The following is a 25,138-nucleotide window of genomic DNA, read 5'->3' as shown; positions in this document are numbered from 1 at the left end:
TTTTTTTCAGATTCTAGTTTCAAAAATTGTTTTCGACTAATGGCGCTGATGCATTTCTTCACAGGAGTTGTTTGGTTTTCCAATTACATATACAAGAAAATAATGAAATAAGAATGAACTTTTATTTAATAATTCTGTAAATACACTTTTATAAAAACTCTTTTGCTTCACCCTATGATACCCCCTAAACTTAAAGTAGGCTTACTATCTCTAGAGTTCTCATGATTTTTGTTCCCAAATATTCCCCACAAGTTAGGCGAAGATGTCTTTTGTTTATAGCTAATATCATTTGAATTTATTCCTTGATTTTCCCTAACACCATTACTGCCTACATTTTTACTCTCTGATTCTTCCATGTTACCAGGGTTACTGTCAGAATCTGTATTTGTACCTTTGGAACCGAAAACATTATTTACCAACTTTTCAATGTTTTGTGAATCAGGATATTTTTTCTGGTTGGTACCAAAAACTTTATTTACTGAATCTTCGATATTACCAAAACTTTGTCCATAATTTATATTTCTACTGGTGTTAGTATCGAGTTTATTGTCAATAAAATCATTTCTTGGACTTCCGTTTATATTTTGTCTGGATTTGTTCATCTGTTGACTATCAGTACCTGCTGCAAGCCCTTTTTGCTCTCTCGGAATATTATTAGTTGTTTGACTGTCTAACAAACCCCAAGAATTTTTCTTTCCACTTGAACTCTCCCCATTTAGGGGCGACAATAGGTTTTCATTGCTACCACCAAATAAATTTGGAAAAACATTGTTAGTCTGTCCTCCGTTAACAAAGTCCATTACCTGCGGTTTTTTTACTGATCCCATTGCTAAAACGTCGAGTGGCTTGACTTTCTCCAATATTTTGTTGGGAGCCAAGTTATTAAGACTTGTTTTGTTTATAAATTCATTAACTCCATTCCAAAAGGCACAAGCAGTACTTTTCAGCCTTTCAGCTATGTTACACCACAGAGCCATCTCGCAGAATTTGAAACCCTCCGCCAACATAGGCTTTGCTTTGATTCGAAGAAAATTGTTCTTGGCGCTGGAAAATGGTGACATAATTTTATTGTTCACCTTGGGAGCACCGTGTCGAGCAAAATCGGCTATCATTTGAGTGAAAAATTCTCGGACATTTTTGTCATCTTCACTTATGTTATTATCGGTATCCAGAGAGTTTCCTTCAATATCATATGCATCAAATAAATATGCTAGATCATCTCCATGACTAACTGTGTCGTTGCTCTCTTCTGAAATTGTGGAAAATATATTTTATTAAATAAAATCAATATATTCACTGTTTCAATTCTCATTGTGCGGTACTTTGAAGTTGAAATACACATAATCAAAACCTTATCTGTAAAAAATTTGTATTTCAATTGCAAGTTATTTTAATTATGTACCCTGAAATGAATAAAAAATTGAGAGTTCAAGATGATCATGATCATTATTTCAGTTTAGAATTGAAATACAGAATACATTAAGGATGAAATTAACCAAAAATCAATTCAATGTAGAATGTTCTCTCTGAGGACTCGATAATTTTTTATTCAATTGCCTATCTATTTCAACAGTACATTCTAAAGCCCTGTATTGTCTTTCATATGATAAGCCGACAAGTCAACCGAACTCAGTAACAAAAACATTCAATTCAGAATAATCCTTTTGAATTGTTAAATTATTGTTGACAAAAGGAAATTCGATTTCATGTTGTTTCATCCCAGTGTTTTAAAATAGATGGTGCACTTTCTGGTTAACTCCTTTATTGGATATAACTTTTGGAAACATACCCCAACTAATAGAACCGCATAAATAACGTTATTTTAAATCTCTCATTTGAGACTTCGAAATATTTTCAACTCTAAAATTATTTGTCTAGCTACGTTTCATTGTGATTTTAAGAGAAAAATTGAGGTATGCTCCAATAAAACAAAAAAGAATTAAATTTCAGCATAACGACAACTGTCAAAAATATGTTGAAGTTAACCTCAAAAGTGTTGAAAAAAACATCTCTTTCTACAGATGTGTTACTATCATAATATAAAATAGTACTAGCTGACCCAGCAAACGTTGTTTTGTCACATGAATTATTTTGTTTTGTCACATGAATTATTTCTATCAGAAGAATAACACTTACAAATAACATTAATGTCTTAATGCTATAGGGTGTACAATATTTTTCGTTAGTCCATATGTTTAGCTAACACAAACAAACTGGATAGTTTGATCACTCGAGAGCATGCTATGTATAACTGTCCGTGTAAAAAACTTGGTGTGCTCAAATCCAAGCCACAAACGGACATTGTTTGGCGTTAGGAATCATTACTAGTCATTGCAAATGCCAATCTAATTGGAAATTGCACACGTTTAAAATGAATTGGCACATCTGTGGTGTAATAGGGATTCGTGTTTTGAATATATTTTCACCTCGAAACTTGCCGTTTGAAATGCTGGCTTCGACAAAGTTTTTCATTAATTTTTTAATGACTAATCGTGTGCAGTTACATAGCTGTGTTCGATTCAAATTACGGAGCGATCCAACCTACAGTTGTGAATTATGCGGTGGTATGCCTAGCAAATCCAATGAGTTCAAAAACTATGTAGAATAATCCACAGCTTCGGTGGCATCGCAAACTGTATCCACGCTCGATGGATAAACAATAATAATAGCCGAAAACTGTGTAGAGAGTGAGAGGAGGCTTATTGTGTGAGAGGAACAGGAGACCTGATTCGTTCTTTTTTTTTCAAGGACAAAACACAAGTACTGTAGGAAAATCCTTCAAGGCCCTCCTAGAGCAGTGCCTGTGCGAAAGTAGTGATTCACATTGGGCAACATCTTTTTTTCTTTGGGGTGAAAAGTATATGTAAAGCTTACCCTCACATACCAAAACCTAGGTATCTACAGGGATCAAAAAGGAAAACACCATTTTCGCACAGGCACCGCTCTTAAAGCATCTTCAAAATCAACCTGCAGTGTTGGTGCATCTCCGAAGAATTTCCTGTTTGTCTCATTCTTGTTTTTGTTTCGCTTCTAGATGTTGCTTCTGTCTTGACATAATTGTTTTTCTCTGATATTGAATTCAAATTGTACTGTTTTACAAACTATTCGTTGGTTTTCCTTACTTAACAAGATTTCCCTTTAGAGGGTTTCATAATTTCAACAAAAATAAATATCTGTTCCATAACATTCTTATAGCAGCATGAATAATGATGATCGATCGATGTGAACATTCCATTTGAAAGTATTTTTCCAAAATGCAATCAATTTTAACAAATTCAATGTATTGATATATGATGAATAATATTGTGTATTACTGAAGCATATTGAGACTATGAGTTGACTTTGGTATAATTATATGTATAATTGTGTATTTCATATGGTGTAAAATAATATTTCAAATACGGATGATAAATGTATTCATACCTGCGTTGTTAGTGGAATTACCAATAAGTGGAGATCCTAATAGAAAAGAATTCCCTTTTTTCAATTTTCCTGAATGTTCAAAACTGTATAAAAAGGTCTGTGCACCATTTTTTGACCATCTGTCAACTGTGAGAAAAGCCGGAACATTAAATAGTGCATCATCTGAAATAATCAGCATAATCAAGTATGTATTGATCAAAAGTTTTTCTCACCTACTTGTCACATCAGAAATTTTGTCCAGCGTTTGTAAAAGATTGTCTGCATTGTGTTTCAAATAATTTTTAAAACTGACTGGTAACAAACTAGTAAGAGAACTTCCAAGATCATTCACATTTTTAACAATGTCCATGTTAACTTTGAGAGGAACAAATTGCCTCAATTTTTCTACTAAAACTTTATCTACAAAGTCGGGAATCGTATTCAACTTTTGAAGAATATCAGTTTTTAAGTACCCTAAAAATAAAAAAAAAAACAATAAAAATGTTCAGCAAAAAAATTTAGTAGGTCACTCCTGCCTTTTATTGATTTCTTAGTTTCATCCTTTACTATGCCTGTTAGTAGGGGAACTTTGGGATTTCTTTGCTTTTCCATGTCATTCATTGGTTCGTCTTGAACAAAACCTGGCAGAGACCTACCGTCGTTAAACCCTTCTTTTACAGGTGCACAGCCCAAGTCACCTGACAGTCCCGAAATGAACCCCTTTGACTGGATCCGTTGGAATTCTATGTTAGAATCACCCTTTGAATAAAATAAACTAGTTACATTATTAATATTTCTGCAATATTAGTTTGAAAAATCTCATGGGATTGTTTCCAAAAATTTTATTTTTTCCTGGAAAAATAGTGACTATATTTATATTTTGTTACAATATAAACATTTAATTTCCTGTTCAGAAGGAAAGAGACAATACAAGACAATGTGTAGAAGTGAAATGAGAAATTAAAAGATACAACTCCTTCAAGTGTTATACTTTTCCAATGAGCCTCAACTTTCATTTAAAAGTTATTTCAGTGGTACATTGACTCAAAAATAAATCAACTCATATCTTCGTAAACATGTCTAAACTAAGTTAGAGTTGGGAACTTTATCAATAATCTTTTTTTTTCTTCATTAATATATAAAAGTCTATTATATAGGCAACTTGTTTTCCCTAAAGAGTTTTACAAAAACGCAACACGTGTTTCGCCATACAATGGCTTCTACGGGCGTGTCTTTACTAGTAGAAGCCTGAAGAAGGCATTGTATGGCGAAACACGTGTTGCGTTTTTGTAAAACTAGTGAAAATACGTTACGAATTTTCGTCAAGGATGGATAGATGAATACATGTATGTTCCAGCTCATTCATTAATTTCAAGTCAGGCCAAAATTATTGTTTTTGAAGAAAATATTTACTTGGGCATATTTTGTGAATATGGATTTTTTTCCGATATCGAAATAAAGAGAACAAGGAGTGATACCAATCATGAGTTGCTCACAATTTTTGGTTATTCCATGTTCATGTCCCCTGGTGGAATAAAGATCAGACACCAATGAGACCACAAACTAGAAAAGCCTACAACACGGAAGGAAATCAGGAGTATGGAATCAATATGAAAGGTCCTAACTAAAAATAGCAAAGCCCTGAAGAAATCTAAGAGAGACTCATGGGGGAGGCCATGCGAGGAGATTGAACAGACTCTAGATACTCTCAAAATAACTTCAATTCTCGATAAATAATTTCGGAACAAACACTGGGGAGAACAGAAAAACAGGAGGAGAGAGTTTTTCCAGGTACAGATATTAAAAATCTGATACCCGAAGTCCTGGACAAATTCAGAACCGGAGGCCCCCAAATGGGCCTACATTTGGCAGGTGGCAAAGAAAGTGGTAGATTTGGAAAACATCAACTGGGCTGTAAACTCAATTTTAAAGGATTCTCACTGAATAATAATAATAATAAAGACACCTGAACAAAATAGGGCTGCACAATGGATACCTTTGCTTCAGGCAATGTAACAAAGGGACAGAGACAGCTCGTCACATTTTATGCGAATGTGAGACATCAGCAGGTGTACAATTTATGGACAACCTAAATTATGTCCAGAAGAATATGACATAGGTCCACCAAGAGAATTGTACAAACCAGTAGAGGAACAAGATTATTTGAATGAGTGTCATGAAAAAGATGAGGGGAAAAATGCAATAAGTCCATGAGGCCGCAGTGTTTTCCGGAGACTTGAAAAACATGGACAAGTCAGACGGCTCTCAGGTGGAACTGAAGAAAATGGGTTTTATTGTGTATTTTATTGATGACGCATGTGTATTTTTTTGTCGACCCGACTGTATACGTTTAGATAATTTGTCGATCATGTTTACATAAAAAACTAGCAAAATATGATATGGATCCCTAGGAAAATCGGCCATTGATTATAGACAAATATATAGATAGCATTTTATTTCCAAGAGGTGTACACCCAATTAGAGGAAATGTTAAAGAAAATAAATAAAAAAATAACATTCAATTCAATTAAATTCACATATTACTTATTAAATTGGCAAATTACAAATGATATTAATAATGAGTTAGCCTTCACAAGGTTGAGATAAAACAAATGAAAGTTATATAAATTATAACACATTAAATTTACTGGTATTTTGAAATTCACATTTGTTCTACTACTCTGACAATGAAATGTTTTCTCTTATCTTGAGTTGAGGCGTGATACATAAAAATTTATTTTTTGTAGGAGCGGAGTACAGGAGATGTTATTATTTATTAAATTATATAGAAATGTGACCGTAATGAGAAGTCTATGTGTATTCAGTGATATAATATTAAATTGGTTCAAAAGGATGGAATAACCAAATCCCCTTTGGAGGTAAATACCTGTAGTGCGAAAAGACAAAAATTTCAAGAACTTTCTTTGGACAGCTTCAATTTGCTGTATGTGAGAATTATAAATGGGATACCAGATCATCGCCCCATATTCTAGTTTGGACCTCACATAAGCATAGAATAGCGTGATTATCACCTTAGTACCTCTAAATTCTCTGCTGTTCCTCATTATGAAGCCCAACATTCGACTAGCGGACGAAACAGCTTGGTCTATATGTGAAACAAAAGTGAATTTCTGATCAAAATTAATGCCAAGGTCTTTCATTTCATTAACTCGACTTATGGTATTGTTATAAATTTCGTAAGTAAATTGTATTAGACTTTCCTTTCTGGAAAAAGACAATACATGACATTTAGCAATGTGAAAATTCAAACGATTTTTGGAACACCAATCATATATCAGCTCTAATTCATACTGTAAGTCTAAGCAGTCTCCATAATTTTTTATCACCTTGAATATTTTAAGGTCATCAGCGTAGAGCAGTTTTGAACTGTTTATTATTTCAGTTAAATCATTAATGAAAATCAAGAACAAAAGAGGTCCTAAATTCGAGCCTTGGGGTACTCCGGACCTGGGAGTATATAAAGCAGATTTGAAGCCTTCATACTCTACATACTGTTTTCTATCGAGTAGATAGTTTGACATGAGTTTCACCAATTTTGCTGAAAAACCAAATTCTGAGAGACGTTTGAGAAGAATGAAGAAATCTATTTGACCAAATTCAGAATTTGATGTATTGTCGGTTGTTGATTACTACCACAATATTCAAACCATTCTAAGACTAGCTTATTTATCGATTTCATATTGAATGCAGTTAAATGGCCTGACGCAAAATATTCAAACCGTTAACAGTGGTCAACCTTTTATTTATACAAAGTCAAAGTATGAGTAAATTTACTCAAATGAAAAGCAATGCTGGATTTCAAAAAACGAAAAAAAAACGCTTTTCAATGAGTTTAAAAACACAAGAACTGAGTACTCAACTATTTTTGAGAGACTTGCATACATGTAAGTGTGTGTGTGTGTAAGTGTATAAAATTAATTAGTTAACAAGATTCAATAGAATTTCAAATATGGCATATTCCAGAACCTTAATTATTATATCATCTAGTCCACTCGATTTTTTGTTTTTCAGTTCATACATTGTTGAAACTAGTTTAGGTTGTTTCTAACATTTAGTTTCCATTGAATTCTGAGGCCGTATGTGGCAGTGACGTATTCTGACCTACATGTCTTGACAGAGTTACAGAGGCTGCTCTTGCAAATTGACAAGCACATTTATTTGCAACTTCTGTTGCATCATTGATTTGAATACCATTTGCTTCAAGAAGAATCTTTATTTTTGTCAATTTTAGTTTTCCCTCTGAAACTATTTGAAACTATCTACAATATACCATGTGGCTTTCTGTTCGTTTTCACATATTTCTATTTGATTTTCGTATTATCCTGTTTTTAACTTCTTCAATTCATTTGTGTATTCTCTATTTTCTCATCTGTAGTTCTCATCGCTCACATCTGTTTCTGTTTTTCCGTTAACCAGCTGTCGCACCCCTACGAACGACAACGCTCAGAAGTCGAAACTAGTGCAAGCTAAGAACTAACGAGGTCTTACCTTTTAACGTGTGATTCCACCTTCTTTAATTCTTTTGTGCAATTCTCTCAACTTTCTGCTTTTATTCTGGAGTTCTCTCTTCACCCAACTTTTTTTTAGTTTTCATTTACATTTATACCTTATACACACTCTAGAACATGACATGTCCTAGAGTGTGTCAATTCTTTTATAAAGGCTTCAAATGCATTATTTGTAGAAAGTTACTTATAGTCCAGTCAGTATTATTTAGTTCAATTAGTTCGAATTCTTACTCCTATTAATTAATGGGCTATTATTTTTATTTACTCAGATGATGTGGTGCTGCAGGTTTTTCCGGGTTTTCCTGCAGCTGAAAAAGCAAATGCGCCACTGGAATCAATGAAGTCGCCCCGGAGCGCCAATTAATTTTTGTTGTTGTGTCATAATTTCATAATTTGTATTACTTTATTTTGAATTTCCCAGAATTTTATTGCTATTTTTGTATATTAGTATCATTTCCTACTCAATGAATATTTATTCGTCTAAGTATAGTGTATTTTTTTAGTACATGACGAGGTTGGTATTTAGACTCACGCAGTGAAAGATAAAAAAGGTACTATATCTGACGATTGTCATAATAAGTTGTGCTCTTAGATCTCAATAAAAAATTGACTGAGTAATTTAAACCAATATAGTAGATTATTTACTGAGGAAACTAATTAATGAATACACATTGAACCAAAAATGTTTGTTTCACTTTGAAGATTTGTTTACCTTAACTATTGAGTCTGGAGACAACGACTGTAGGCATTTGACCATCGTTAAAGCATTGACAGTTGGACAACCATTTTGTTTGGCAATATCTTGAGCTGTATCGTGGGGAGTATGATCTACAGCCCAGCGTGAAATTGCTGTTCCAGACATGGCTATTATTCCAGAAGTTAATCCTGTAAAATTCAAGAATATTTTGATATGCGTATGCTTCAATGCTTACAATTTCTCATTGATTTCGTACTCCGACTTTTGATTGACAATTTCGAACTGAATAATACACATCCAGTTTTCAAAAACCAAGACGATTGAGCAAAATTTTTTCATGTATTTTCCACAAACATCATGGTGATTACTAATAGAAGTACTATCATTCGATAAAATGTCAATATCATTTTATACTGAATAGTATGTAACTTTGGTTCAATAAACTTCAGATCTAATGGCAGCTATTGAAATTAGCCACTTATACTTATAAGAAAGAATGTTCTCATCCTACCAAAGTTTCAATAAAAAAGGCCCAACCCAAAGTGACTTTTCATTTCAACAGTATTACTCCTGAATATGAGGATTTCTGTTATTTCTTACAAAATATTGCAACTGTTAAGTATTTTACTCGGCATACAACTACTATATACCAGATAATTTTTCTTCAACTCTCGTATATATTAAGTGCAAGAAAGCAAAATGAGAAAAGGAATTCATTTATTTGATAGCTTTTGAACTCTTTCAACAATTGAATATTCTCACTGCCCATAAAACTGATGTATATTCTGAATGGGGGGCAGGTCCAAAGTGATTGGGTGTATTTGACCTTCTAGTACAACCCGTAAAGGTTTACCTATTCAAATAACTTCAAAACAATCAAATAAATCCTATACTCATATTGAAATCGAATACTTCATTTGGTGAATGATCTTTCAGGTCAGGTGGCAAGAAGGACAATTTGGTGAAACGAGGGAGACGCTCTTTCGTGGCTGTATAGATTGCCTCAATTCTCAATATCAACTCAGAATATGCATTTTCAAAAAATAATTTCAATATTTGACATCCATTCCGCAATATTTCCCTGAAAATATGGAGATTAAAACTGGGGTGTTAAGGGATGCATCAATTTTTTCTTTACAGATCGGCTGAATTTTTATTATATAAGTAGAAAATAATTTCACTATTTATTACCCATTCCGCAAAAATTCTCCGGAAATGGCAGGAGTAGAGTGAGGTTGTGTGAATCAATTTTTTTTAAAGATCGTCACAATTTCTATTATTCAATCAGAATATGCATTTTCAAAAAATAATTTCAATATTTAATATCCATTCAGCAACTTTCCTCGAAAAATATCAATAGTAAAAGTGGGGATGTGAAGTAGTGAATCTAATTTTTTTCTACAGTGTGACACACTTAGAATAAAGACACTCCTGTATTTTAGGCGTAGACCTTCATGGACCGTACTTAGCCCGAGTGACAGCCTTAAACCCAGTAAATCGATTTTGAACCTATATACCGAATTTCAATCCAAAATTGGAAATTTGTTTTTTTTTTGTAATTTTCATATTCAAATCCGATTTTCAATCAATGGTTCCAAATAAGAAGCTACAGAAATGAAAAATAGTCAAAATCATTATATTATTTGCATTATATATTATTACGAATTTATTATTTTCGTAACTTCTTATTTAGAACCATGGATTTAAAATCAGACTTGAATATGAAATTCCAGCAAAACTGTAATAATCCCCTTCACCAGTAGGAGAATATTGGACGATCTAACTCCACTTTACCTCAATGGTGAGATCATTCCATTTGGAACGGAGATGAAATATCGTGGCATTGTCCTTGAAAAAAAAACTCACCTGGAACGCTTACTTGGAAAAAGTCTTACACAAAGCCAGACTGTCCCTATGGACAGGCGAAGCTCTGGCTAGCAGACAGGCTTGTCTGGCCATCAGTGGTGCCATCAGTACCACACCGTCAGCGGCTATGGAGATCCTTCTAAATCTACCTCCTCTTCACATTTTTCTGTAGAGAAAGGCTAGATGGACTGCATATAGACTTGTGCACATTGCCAATTGCACAAATCAATTTAATGCAGAGTGCAACAGACTGTTGGTTGACACTGGAAGTCACAGCATTCTGGAAATGACATTTGACTTTATGCCTTCAACTGTCAATTACGAACTGCCTCATAAAGTACTGTTCCCGAGTAGAGAGGACTGAATCCTCCGGGAGAAGGAAATATTAAGAGCAGATAGTTGTCGGTTCACAGATAGATCAAAAACACCTTCAGGTTCTGGTGCAGGTGTTTTCAGTCGCAGACCCAGGACAGAGATATCAAGCTGCCTAGGAACCTATGCGACGGTAGTTCAAGCGGAAATTTACGCTATTGAATTGTGTGCGGAGAGATTGGAAGAATCCAACCTCATACACAAGTCAATAAAAATATTATCGGACAGACTCTATGCCATGCTGGTGAACAGAACTGCAACTACGACTCTTTAAAGCGAGGCCATCAGGTTCAGGGTCACCAGAGGCTGCCCTCAAGGTGGGATACCATCTCCCCTTCAGCGGTCGCTGCTGATGGATAGTCTGCTTGATGCCCTCGACAGAAGAAAAGTAGATCTGCAAGTTTAAACAGATGACCTTGTTATCTTGGCAAGGTCCACGTCGGGAAGGGTAGCTTGTAATATCCTACAAAGCACGATGGACTTTATTCACAGTTGGTGCTCGAGGGAGCTGATATCTGTCAACCCCAGAAAAAACTTTGATAATCTCCTTCACCAGGAGGAGAATATTGTACGATTTAACGCCACTTTCCCTCAATGGTGAGGTCATTCCATTTGGAACGGAGTTGAAATATCTTGTCATTGTCCTTGATGAAAAACTCACCTGGAACGCTCACTTGGAAAAACCAGACTGTCCCTATGGACATGTCGAAGGATTTGTGGTAAAACTTGGGGTTTAGGTCACAAATAAATCCATTGGATTTATGTGATGATTGTCAGAACAACAATCACTTAAGAAGCAATTGCCTGGTGGCCGAAGGCTTTACAGAAAACGGCTCCGGCTCTCTGGTCTGGACTCCTGGCCATACTGGCCTGGAAGGCAATGAACCTGCTAACTCCCTTGCAAAGGAGCGTGCTGCAAGCAGCTTCATCGGACCAGAACGTCTCATTGGCATCGCTTTAGGCTTTGCCAAACAAACATTGAACACCTGCATGGCAAGAAGATTTATGGACTTCTGGCAGAATCTTCCAGGCTTGGCTTACTCCAAGGCGTTTATACACCCTTCGAAGCTTGATACCAAACAGTTGACGAAATATGATGTCTATCAGGCCTTCTTACAGGTAACTGTCATTTGAATCATCATATGCAGAGACTCGGACTGTCGGAGGACAGTGTAAGTTGCCTCTGTTTGGAAAATGATGAAACAGCAGTGCACATTCTTTGTGCCTGCCCCGCTGGGGACCGAATCAGGTTTTTAGGGTTCGGCAGAGCCGTACTCTTACCATCTGACCTGAAAGACCACTCACTATACAAACTAATCGGCTTCGTTAAGAAGCTGGGTTTATTTGGTCGAGTGTGAATAGGTGTGAGCCACAATAAACCCTTGCGGGTTGCGGTTGAGGGTCGAATAGACCCACTCACTTTGGATCTAACCTAACCTAACCTGAATATGAAAATATCAAAAACAATTAAAATATGAATTTTGCGTTGAAATTCGGTATGTAGGGTCAAAATCGATTTCCAAGCAACTTTTTTAAATAACTTATTTCAGTATCATCAACGCGAAGCACAATATTGAGAATTTGTCCTTTTCGCGGAAACGCAGATGGCTGGGTTTAAGGCCGGCACTCAGACTAAGTATTTCGGAAAAGTGCGGCTCATGAAGGTCTACGCCTGTATTAAATACAGGGGTGTCTTGATCTTGAGTGTGTCACACTGTATGTTAATTATGAGATTTACTTCTGAAAACACTTTTCCCCCACTAAGAGTGTTAGTTATAACCTGATGATGCTAACTTGGTTAGCGAAAGGCGCGTCGGGAGACAGCAATTTTGTTCTGGTGAGGAAAAAGTGTTTTCAATAGATTCACTTCACTAGATTCATGAATGTAGCTGGTAGGAAATCATCATGAAAAATGAGAATTCAAACTTTCTATGTTTTCATACCATTTTTATTTGTAACTAACGTTTCTGCAGTTTCGTCCTACAAGGACATTTTCAAACGAATACAATACATTTTCAGACGAAACTGCAGTAACATTAGTTACAAATAAAAGTGGTATAAAAACTTAGGAAGTTTCAATTCTCATTTCCAAATTCAATTCAAACAAGCATTCATAATTTTCGAAAATACAATACCGAAAGTTCTGTGATGGACCAATAAATGTAAAATATTTTTCATCACCATTTTTATGTATTGTACTACGTACTATAAGTAGAAAATGAAAGATTTGCAAGAAATATTAGTTCTCTTATAGAATGTAAAGAATTTTTAAAGTAAAAACTTTAGAATATCATTAGTAAAGTCATAAAGTGTTCTTTGTATAGACAAAGAACAAACTTTGAAGTACATGTATGGTTTATATAAGATTCTAAATTATTTCTACTTTCTGAAGTTTGTATTCGATTCCTACTTCAATTTTTTAAATGTTTGTATTGTCTTATGATTTTGTATGTTTCCTTTTTTTGGTTTCTAACTCGTAACCTGTACAGCAGCATTTTATGCAATGAGAGTCCTAGCACTGAACAGAAAACGTTGATCACATTCAAAAATAACTATAATATATCTGAATCAACTAATAACTAATATTATTTGTCCAAGATGATTTGATTTTTCATGCTTGCAAAAATCTGTTAAGAAAAATTCATGTTAGTGGCAAAAAATTCATAATTTATCAAGTACTATAATTAGAGGAAGGTTATATTCGCATTACTGTGCGTGTTCATAAGAAATTACCTTTAGCTATATTTGACAGAGTCAAAAGGAGTGCACTGCTTGCTCCTGTATCATGACCCATTACGACAATTCTGTAAGGGTTTCCACCAAAAAATCCGATGTAATTTCTCACCCACTGAACAGCAAGAACCATGTCCCATAAAGCAACGTTTCCTGGTAAATGTTTTGTTCCGTCACTGAGGAATCCAAGCGAACCCAAACGATACTGAATTGTGACAACAACTAACCTTTTTCCCACTAGATGTTTGACCTGGAATAAAATAAGTTTGTTACAGTCGAAAGTTATGATTGAAACAATTAATAAATGATATGGGCTCAATTTATAGGTAAAACCAAAACTGAAATTGAAAAGGTCAAATTGAAAATATAATATAATATATATATCGGGTGTCCCACATTTTATGTGACAGGCAATATCTGGTTTGTAGAAGGAGATACACAAAAATGTTTCATACAAAAGTTTTAGGAGTTCACGAGAGCTATATTTTGATATAATTTTTAAATATACAGGGTGTTTGGTGTAGGTGCTACAGACCAAAATTCCATTTTTTAAAATAGAACGCCCTGTATATCATTACATATTCAGATGCTACGTTAAATTCTGATATCATTTCATGTTTGGTTTTTGAAATTCGGTTACGGCGTTGTTGAGTTATTGCACTTTTCCTTAAATATAAAGTTTCAAAAAACTTATTTACTCGTACACGAATCCAGTCTATATCTTTTATTAAATTGAACTAGACTACTACTGAATACAAACCATTATTCTCACCTCTACGATACGATATCGATATCAGTTGAATATAATATTGAAATTCTTGAGAATGTGACTAACTTGAGGGTGAATTGCTTTATATTGCACAATTTCATCAAGTAGCTTATGCTTGTTGATGCCATAGTAACAAATGTTGTTGAATTGTATCTACTTGTCAGTTCGATTCAGTGATTCTTTGCAGAACAGTAACTGTGTTCTTTGTGCGAAAACTCCAGTATGCCTTTCGCGTTTAGTCCAAGTGATTGCATTGATATGTTATTAATTTTTGGGGAATGTCAGAAAAACTGCCGTCAAGCACAACGTCTATACCAAGAACGTTTTCCAGACAGACCCATTCCGTCACGAATGACTTTTTCGAGAGTTGTAGAAAAATTGCGAACTAGGTCATTTCCTTCTACTATAAAGCATCGTCATCAATTCAATTCTTTATTTATCCATTCGAGCAAATACAGCTATAGGACAAGTCAAAAAACATATAGACATACAACAAAGTACAGTGAGTAAAATGATAAAATAAAATAAATTATGTACATGCATAACAAGAATTGCAGACAAAATACAATTAACATAGGATAGTGAAATAATACATGTTTACAGGTTGTTCTTTAAAAAATTAATTCATAATAATCTTCTAGAGAGTAGGGACACAGATCAATTAGTATCTTTTTCACTTCAATAAGAAATTTCCGGTTTGAAAAGGATCTATATCTTTGTGGAAGTCGATTATAGAGTCTTAAGCCAAGTACAGTAGGTGAATTTAAGCTAATATTTAAGCGTCTGAAGAGAACGCAATATTTGCCTTTCTGTCTAGTATCATAATTGTGTAGTTCATCTACACGCATATGGTCGTCACGAGCTTTGTGTATATTCTTCAAAAGTTCTAAAATGAAAATACCACTAACTGTTAAAATCCTCATGTTTTTCATACGAGATCTGTTAGAACTGAAGATTTAGAGATCAATGTGTTGGCTTATATTATTATTCATCCACATGTTTCTATCCATACTCTTGCAGAAGAAGTCGGTGTGAGTAAATCTAATGTACAGAGAATTCTGAAAGAAAATAAATACCACCCATTCAAAATTAAGTTGGTACAAGGTTTGAAACCCACGACTTGAATTCATTGCTTGTATTCAGGTAATATTACATGAAAGTCCTAACATATTCAGTCAAATTTTGTGAAGTGATGAATCGCGATTCAACAATAATGGAGTTGTGAATCGACATAACAGTCACTATTGGTCTCAAGAAAATCCCCACTGGGTCCGCGAAAGTAATTTTCAAACTACTTGGGGTATTAATATATGGTGTGGATTGTTCAATGGCCGCATCATAGGACCTTACTTTTTCAATGAAAATCTCAATGGATTGCGATATTTACATTTTCTAGAAAATGATTTGATCCAGTTGATGGAAGATATTCCCATAGCAGAACGACAAGGAATTTGGTGGCAACAAGATGGTGCTCCTCGTCACAATTCACGGGTTGTTACTGGATAGAACGTACCCAAATAGAAGGATTGGTAATAAGGGTCCAATTCGGTGGCCGGCTCGTTCCCCAGATTTATCACCGCTTGATTTTTTCCTATGGGGTTATTTAAAAGATATTGTTTTAACTACTCCCCCTTTGAATGTGGATGATCTGAAAATGAAAATTCGACTAGCGTGCAGTGATATTACGCCTGATATTATAAGAGCGACTTGTACGAGAGAAGTGATTCGACGTTTCGAAGCCTGTATAATATCTAATGGGCATCACTTTGAACAATTTTTATGACTTATGATTTATCAAGTTATATTATTTACATTGTTATTAATTAAAGATTTGTTTTCGAATACACCTCTTTCAATTTCGCAATTGTTTCATATTCAAAATGATTCCTGACTGAATTCCACAACTCAAAATTGAAACCATTACTTTAGTCTGTAGCACCTACACCAAACACCCTGTATATTTAAAAATTATATCAAAATATAGCTCTCATGAACTCCTAAAACTTTTGTATGTAACATTTTTGTGTATTCTCTTCAACAAACCAGATATTGCCTGTCACATAAAATGTGGGACACCCGGTATATATATATATATATATATATATATATATATATATATATATATGTTTGTGCTCAGGGTTGCTCCTTTCCTCTCATGCAGACCTACGACTTGGTAGGTACGTGTGACAGATACCCAACGGAAAAACAACAACCCACCCGGCTAATGTCGCGCAGAGAGTTGAAGTAAAACCATCAAGCACCTGTACAACGTCTTCGACTTGGAAGATTCATCGAAGTTATTTCCCACTATGAAAAGCAGAAATTAATTTCGTTTGGACGATTCGACCAACCGATAAACAGGTGTCGGGGTAATTGCCCCTATCTTATAGAGTAGGGCCTAGAGGATGACAGCACGACCAGCTGTCGAAAGCGCTCGCAGATAATTAAACAGAAGTTATAGAGCTTCAAATCCTTTTTGTAACTTACATTAATAGTAAAATATATAAATATATAATAATCAATCAAAACTGAAAATTATATGTGACATTACCAATGCACCTGAAAGTATAAGTAACTTTAAAAAATTCAAAAAAGGCTACAATACGCAACTTAGAAATACAAAAAAATCAGAAAATGATTTATATATTATTGAAGCTGAAAACAAAAATTCAGGCTAGCTGGAACATTGTGAATTTTCACAGAAAGATGACTAAACAAACGTGTTTCTCAAAGAAATTAACTGAAAATGACTTCAATGATTTTTTCTCAAGTATAGCCGCCAATATCGTAAAATCCCTACCTAATCTGCCTATCTCTGAATTGGTGAACTTTAGAAATATTCCCTCTCCTGGCTCTTCATTCTTTTTAACTCTTGTTACATGTGATGAAGTACAAAAAATCATTACATCTTTGAAAAATTCAGCTTGTCCGGATATCAATGGAATAAATAGTCGAATTATTAAGGAAACTCAGGATATTAGTCTTGTCCGATTTACCAATTTGATAAATCTAATCTTTAAATCTTCAAATATTCAAAAGTGATACCTCTCCACAAGAAAGGTAACAAAGAGATTGTCGATAACTACAGACCTATTTCTATTATAAGTATCTTTTCAAAAATCATTGAAAAATTTGTTAAGAAAAGACTCACCAAATATTTCGAAATCATCAAATTTTTTTGCAGTTATCAATTTGGTTTTCGTGAAAACTGCTCTACCACCGATGCTACTATGAGTGTTGTCAGAGGCATAGTTGAGGGACTTGAGTCAGGGAAGGTTGTGGGGGTCACACTATTGGACCTGCCAAAGGTCTTTGACTGTGTTTCCCACAGCATTTTACTCGAAAAACCGTCATATTATGTTGTAAGAGGTTTTCTTTGGGTTTGATTGAAACGAAAAATCACAAAACATGATTGTTTCTATGGCTCTGTCATTACCTGAATTCCAGTGTGTCAAATTATTGGGTTTTACTCTGGACAATAGGTTAAATTGGTCAAGCCACATTTCAAGTTTGAAAAGTAAGCTATCGAGTGCCTTATTTTTACTCAGACAGCTGAAACCAATAACAAATTTCACTACGTTGAAAATAGTATTTTGCTCGCTCATACAGTCTCACATTTCTTACAGTATTCTAATTTGGGGAAATTCTAGTGATGCCCAATGCATTTTTATATTACAGAAAAAACCTCTGAGAATTCTTGCTGGAATCGGTTTTAGGGATTTTTGCCGTGAATCATTCATCACTCATGAAATTATGTCGGTGCCTTCTTTGTATGTTTACTCAAGCCTATTAGATATTCACAAAAGGGCCCCCTTGTTTCTCAAGCAATCCAGTTTACACAATCATGATACACGTAACAGCAATTTTATTAGACCTCAACGTTTCAGGCTGATGAAATCACAAAAAAACTCCTATGATTTTAAATTGTATAATGCACTTCCTGCCAATATTAAAAATATGAATATGTTTTGTTTTAAAAAAGTTGTAAAAAAATATTTTAAAAAAAACTGTTTTTATTTCACTTCAGAATATTTAGAACATGTGCGTAGACACATTTTTGACACAAGGAAGATGCTCGCCGAATCTCCACACTTAATTTGTTAATATGTTATAATAATGTACCCTGTAAACTTGTTACAAACGTTTACTGTTTATTTTATAGAAAACTTTGTACCTTGCATCGATTACCACATGGCTTTTACCGGTAATCCATAATTTTAGAACAAATAACGATTTTTAGTAAATTTTAATTCAATATTCTTCTTTGTGTCTACCTCTTTTAATTTAATGACTTGTTTATTATATTGACATATTTCAATTGTTTAAATTAACATTGTGTGACCTCTCATATTAATAATTTTTATATTGTATCACCATCATAAAAAACATTTGTAGCTTTTCCCTGAAGATGATAATAAATTTCATCGAAATATTGGAATAACTTGTGTTATAAGAGTACACTTCCGTTCTCTTGATCACCCAAAGATAATTTCCAAGTTTTGTATATATATATATATATATATATATATATATATATATATATATATATATATATATATAACATAATAACGGATGTGAGGATATTTACTTTGGAAATTTTATTTTTGAAAGAAGTCTTCAACATGAAAATGACAACTTTTTGACATTGAATAATGTGAAATACTTTTTCTAATTTTTTAATGTCGTTTATCATGGTGATTTATATTTTGTAAATATTACAGGATGTATTCAGGTTTTTAATTTTTGTTACTAAAAATGAATAAATTTTGCTGAGGTTGTCGATGTCTGTCTTTTTGTTGATATTGTTTTCTTTGCCTTTTATTTGAATCATACCAGAAAAGCATTCATACATACAATTTTTACATCATAAAACAGATGAATGGTTATCGGAATTGTCATTATTTAAAAATTAACTTAATAATATAATAAACAACATACACAATGCACATACAGTGAATAAAATATAAAGTGAATAAAAACAAATATGTCAGGTGTGAACAGAGAAGTAGGAATTACATGTTATATACAAAAATGTACATGCTGAATTAGACAGGGGTCACAGTTACATGTTTTTATATAAATAAACAAAAATAGAAATTAAGTGTTATGAGTCAGTTAGAAACTCCTCAACACTGTAGTAAGTTTTCGTAAAAAGGAGTTCTTTAGTTTCTTGTTTGAACTTAACGGATTTTTTGCATTCTTTAATCGAATTAGGTAGTTTATTGAAAAGTTTACATCAATTGTAATAAATACCTTTCTGGTAGAGACTTGTTAAATGCTTTGGTGGAACTAACTAATAACTGTTTGTTACGAGTTTCGTAGATGTGATTAATTTTCTGATTCAAAAAACTTCCTATTTTTGAAAACAAAACAGCAAACTTCATAGATGTAGACTGATGTCATTGTTAAAACTCAGAAGTTTGCAAATGCTACTCGACATGAATCAGTTGATTTCAAATTTTCCAAAATACGACCAAAACTCTAGAAGCAAGGGATGAAGCCCTTCAATGTCCAATGCCATATTTTAAGTTGGAATGAAAGTACATGAAAATACTTTATGAAACAGTGATTGCATTCAATGTTTTCAGCAGATCAACATGTTTATGCTATCAGTGGTTTAATATTCATTGAACGCCTGCCACACATGAAAATTTAAAGATGGCACATGTCTTGAAATCATAGGTGTTCTCGATTGGCGTTTGGTATCATCAGTGACTGATGTAAAACTGACAGCAACTTGTAGAGTAGTTATATTTTTTTAAATATTTGATGGCTTGATACTAATTATCAATTGGAACAACAATTGTATCCGAAACAAAATCGATCTACACAAATGCCAATCGAGAACACCTTATATTTCATTTATTTATGCTATTTTTTGCTATTCAGAATTCCTAACTTTGCAAATTTTTGACAGTCGGTAGAAGTGGTGATTCTTCCCTCATGAAGACGCCAATTATGACATCAAGAGAAAACTAAAACTGGGTATATCAAAGATTTCAACTGCGGTTAGTTGTGAAGTCAAGCTTCGATAAGGTCTATTGAAAAAGTCGCTTTGACTAACTTTCTGCAGTTTTCAGGGCAAACAGATAGACAGCTGGATGGTACCAGCACTTTTTGTAATAGATTGCAAGGCTCTCTAGAACTTCTGACAAAGTTAATTAGTTTTCTAGAAACAATTACTTCAACTACTTCTAGTCATCACCTGATGGTGCTAATTTGGTGCACCATCAATTGATGGTGCCAAACGCGCGTCGAGAGACAGCATTTTGTTCTGATGTGGGAAAATTGTTCTAATAGATTCATTTTAAGCCAGAGGTTTCAATTCTACCTATCAAGCTGCAATTACTGGATATCAGATTTTCAGTATCAGATTTTCACAGACAAGTTTTTGAGGCATAGCCGCAATAGCAGTAACTCTTACTTTATCCCTACCACTTTATTAAGATGACTGTTCTATTTTTTGAGTCTTGGTGGAATGCTTCCCTCCCAACTCTCGGATCTCAAGATCTTGTCTGCTTGCCGTTCTAAGGCAGAAATCTTGACCGTACAAAAGCAGAAGGCTGTCATTCTTGGCAAATGATTCTCGAACCCAAAGATCACTTACCTCACGGTGGGGAGAGTGATTATTGGTTGATGATGTATCGGGGCTTCGGAGACATGGCCCGACCCAATCATCAAGGAAGAAATTGGAATTATAATAATATAAATAGGAATTGTTTCTTGTCAAGTAGTTCATCTTGTATAGATTCCTTTTTAATGTATGAATTTATAATTATGTTGTCAAGGGTACTAAACCTAGTTATGAATGCAAAGTTTGTACTCCTCTGAAAGTACATAAGTAGTGATTACAACTTTCTCTTCAAGCCGACAAAAAACTGAAAATACAAATATCAAAGATAAACGAGAGTCTCAATGAATGGTATGATTATGATGATGCCTTAAAAAAATGACATACCCCATACTGAGATGCAGAACCATACCTAAATCCTCCTCCGTGAATCCAAACTAGCACTGGCAACCCTGAAATAATAATGTTATTATTTATTTATAATATTTTTTTATTTTACATAAAAACAGTTCTGATTAAACAAAAATACGACAATGTTTCATCGATTGAATAGATCATTTTATGTCAATGGCGAGCAAGTGAACGAATCAAAGCCCGCATAAAAGTCCATGTGGACGTCCCATGGACAGGGCCCCATCATGCATAAAAAGCATATCCCTTCTGATACCCAAAGGAACTTCCTCCAGCAGTACTGGATGCACTTTTCTTAAAAATTGAACGTATGCCTCACCATTTAATTGAGGAGGTAGAAAATGAGGCCCAATTAAATCATCCCCAATAACTCCGAGCCACACGTTAAGAGAAAACTGTTCTTAATGGTTAGTTTCGACAATAGCGTGAGTGCATGTTTTCATCAGCCCATATGTGGTAATTATGAAAATTAATAATCTTGTCCCGAGAAAAACTACATTCGTCTGTGAATTCTATTGTCTTCAGAAAGTCACAATTTCTTCTAATCATTTTCAGCATCCAATTGCAAAGTTCAAGACGGTTCGGAAAGTCTCGCGGTAACAGTACCTGTACTCGTTGCAGATGGTAAGGGTATAAGAGTTGTTCCTTTAAAAATCGAAATACCGTCATATGATCAACATTTAGCTGGAAAGCAATCTTTCTAGTTGTTTTTCAATCAAATTAAATACTGCTTCCTCAAGCTGTGGTGTTCGTACTTCTCAATGGCGACTACAATTCTGCGTTCTTTTGTCGAATGAACCATATTCTCGTAATCGTTGATGAAGTCAAGCAAATATTCTATGTGAAGGATGCTGCCGTTGGGGATATATTTCAGCATATCTTCTAGAAGCTTCTAACCCATTCCCCTGCTACAGACCGTAAACGTAATGCATATCAGCCATTTCCTCATTTGTGTATACCATTTTAATAACGAGTTATTAAAATAACAAATTAAGAATAGAACAACAACACACAATTAGTATTAATTCAATTTCGAAAATTCACAAACTGACAGCGTCATACCAATTTAATTGTCACTATCGCTAATAGCGATATACTAGATAGATTAGTTTCGTATTTTCACATTTATGACGATGTATCTCTGTAGTTGTTCCTAAAATAATTTTTTGCTGCAAACTGGTTTATTTTGGGCAAAAAACCCAAGAGACATTTTTTGTTTAGAATGAAACAGGCTATCGGAAATACATTTTTAAATGGTAAACAAATAATAAGACAAAAAGTTACATTGGAAATAAATTTTAGGGGTTGCCTTCTCCACCCCTTACAATCATGGGATAAACCAAATAAATTTCTGGCTAAGTCTCTTTTTGGTAGTACAAAACGTCAGGTTGATTTCAATATTGTAACTTTTTCAGTGCTTGTGAAAAAAATTGTTATACAAATTTTATGTACCCCCTTTAAGGGGCTGTATCTTAACAAGGGATGCTCCAATGAAATTTCTTTATATGAAAGATCCTATCTTTTTTTCGAAGAGGAATCACCTCCTTAAATGTTTTACACTTATTTAGTTACACCCTGTATACTCCAGAGAGAATTGTTCCTATCAAAGAATGAAGAATAGAATAGATTTCATTGAAAATTAGACTACTTTGGAGAATACAAAATACAAATAGTTACCCTCTGAACCTGTAGGTAATTCTGGTGTGAACACATTGAGGGCTAAACAATCTTCACTTCCAACCACCAAATTTGTTCCCGGGCGGGGTTGGATGCATGGAGGAGCATACATTGTAGCATTTACAGTTCCTTCCAAAAATTTTTGCCGAGGTCGCTGCAAAAACCATAATAGCAAGTTTTACAATTACTATGATGAAGAATTGGTGTCTTACCAAAAATCTATTTTTTCCAATAGGTGGGTGAGCGTATTTAATTCCTCTGAAAACGTAGTGGGGAAAATCTAAAACACCCTGTACTCGTGCCGATTTACCAGCAAAATGTGTGAAAACTGCAGGATCGTCTATTGGAGGTGGATCCGCAGGGCGCCCGCCCACTATTCTTTTGACCCTTGGGCCCCTTTCATCACAAATAATTGAAGAAAGAGATACAAAGAAAGAATCAAGTGAGATGGAAACATTCTGTAAATAATTATGTTAACATTTAATTCAACGAATTTCATATCTTACCTGTCATTGAAATAAACTAAATTCCATTGAGAAACCTCACAGCACAATGAATTTAAAAAAAGATAATATGAACAGGAAGTGTCAAATTTGGTGTTTATCTATTTCCACCCACATAGTAATCCGGTTTGGGAGATACATTTATCAGGTTGAAAATTACTGTCTCAAAAATTTAAATATATATATATATCTGATTTAATTGAATAAATTTGTTATACTTTTTTGTCTTGACGGTATATTATAAAATATTAATATCACTATGACCAGTTTTATAGAATATTTGAATACATAGGTACAAATATTTGCCACTTTATGATATTATTTAAAATTGGATGAGGGCTGAACCCGTAAATCAATTTTATTTGTCTTTTTCATTCACTTCAGTTTCAAAAATAAATTAAAAAAAAATAGTTTTTCCTGTACCTGTTAATATGCGATTGGTAGCAACTGAACCAAGGTCTGACATCTGAACAACCCACATGATGTACTCACTCATACACATGTATCATGTATGAGTGCCATACAAGTCACCCATCGAATCCCAAAGCAGGAAACGAACTTGTATTAACATGACAATTTCTAAAAAGAACTCGAGCAACTGTCTACTAACTGACCAGTAGTGATACCGATCAGTACACCTATGAAACAACGTGATTTTGAAAGAACGGAAGTACTAAAGTCAAGAAAGAAATAACCAGGAAAAATAAATATTACCGAAAAACTGCTAATAGTATACAGGTTTTCTATGACACTCATAACATACAATCCTCAAATAAATATATTTTCTTACATATAAAGCAGATCTATAAAATATTTGCCTATTCAGCACGCTCTTTCACAAAAACAAAAGGAAGTTAACTGAGGTAACACCTCGAAAAATATTGAAATAATTGAAAGTCAATATTGCTCACTTGAAGATTACAACTGCCATTATATCTTCTGTATTCATTAGAGAATACAGAACATTTGTAGTAGCAAAGAATACATTTCCTTCTTTTTTACAAGTTGTTTCCTAACTACCGTACGAAACTTCAGAGGGTGATTTGTTAAGTTGTTTCAAGAAAAAAGGTTTCTATGAACATATGTCAGGAGTTGCTCATTTTTGGGATATTGGACGTTGAAATTTGAAAAAAACTATATGAAATATCACGAATATCCTTAAATCGATTTGGTTGAAATTTGTTATAGGTACTTGAAGTAATAGGCGCTTATTTAGCCCATAGTAGATTAAAATTATTAGATCCAGTGGCGTCTCAGCGGGCACCAAAGCCAATAATATAGAGAAAAAAGTAAGCCACTTCCTTGTTATTTGTAGTTTTCAATCTTCTTCAGATCAAACAATTAAAAATACAACCTTTTGGTCTAATGGATTTTCGTCATATCTGGCCTTATTTTCGAGAAAAATTATGAAACCACTCTATTGTATACCACAAATAACAACTTTTTTTACTTTTTATTTAGAGCTATTGATTAAATTTGACTTTAATCACTTTATTTATGTGAAGAAGCAGAAGCACAGAGAATTCACCAGGACATATATCGTAACAGAGTAATTTAATGTGTTAAAAGATTTACGCTACGATACATGCAAGATTATGTGAAATTGGT

At 33.9% G+C, this 25,138-nt stretch overlaps 2 protein-coding genes across 2 annotated transcripts in view; one reads left to right on the top strand and one right to left on the bottom strand.

Annotated features, from left to right (window-relative positions):
* The window catches only part of LOC111505511 (uncharacterized), a 48,060-nt gene extending 47,900 nt beyond the window's left edge, over nucleotides 1-160 (top strand). Inside the window, exon 7 of the mRNA XM_023160336.2 lies at nucleotides 11-160. Coding sequence (XP_023016104.2) covers nucleotides 11-111 — 101 coding nt within the window. The 3' untranslated portion in view covers nucleotides 112-160. The remainder of the gene's footprint in view (nucleotides 1-10) is intronic.
* On the bottom strand, nucleotides 101-23,666 carry LOC111505515 (liver carboxylesterase 1). The gene is made up of 10 exons (XM_074180720.1): nucleotides 23,534-23,666; nucleotides 23,240-23,485; nucleotides 23,028-23,181; nucleotides 21,327-21,391; nucleotides 13,600-13,849; nucleotides 8,644-8,816; nucleotides 3,939-4,161; nucleotides 3,640-3,876; nucleotides 3,424-3,585; nucleotides 101-1,249 (listed from the first exon to the last, which is right to left on the bottom strand). Exons 3-10 carry the CDS (start codon nucleotides 23,137-23,139, stop codon nucleotides 168-170), a joined length of 2,304 nt encoding a protein of 767 aa, XP_074036821.1. The 5' UTR covers nucleotides 23,140-23,181; nucleotides 23,240-23,485; nucleotides 23,534-23,666; the 3' UTR covers nucleotides 101-167.
* Nucleotides 23,667-25,138: the final 1,472 nt, after the last annotated feature.

The sequence above is a fragment of the Leptinotarsa decemlineata genome, unplaced genomic scaffold, assembly GCF_025532065.1.
Source record: "Leptinotarsa decemlineata unplaced genomic scaffold, Ldec_3_MD MMD2_tig00026299_RagTag_RagTag, whole genome shotgun sequence".
Classification (NCBI taxonomy): domain Eukaryota; kingdom Metazoa; phylum Arthropoda; class Insecta; order Coleoptera; family Chrysomelidae; genus Leptinotarsa; species Leptinotarsa decemlineata.
Note: the sequence above shows the minus strand (reverse complement) of the source record. Positions and strands in the feature narration are given on the sequence as shown.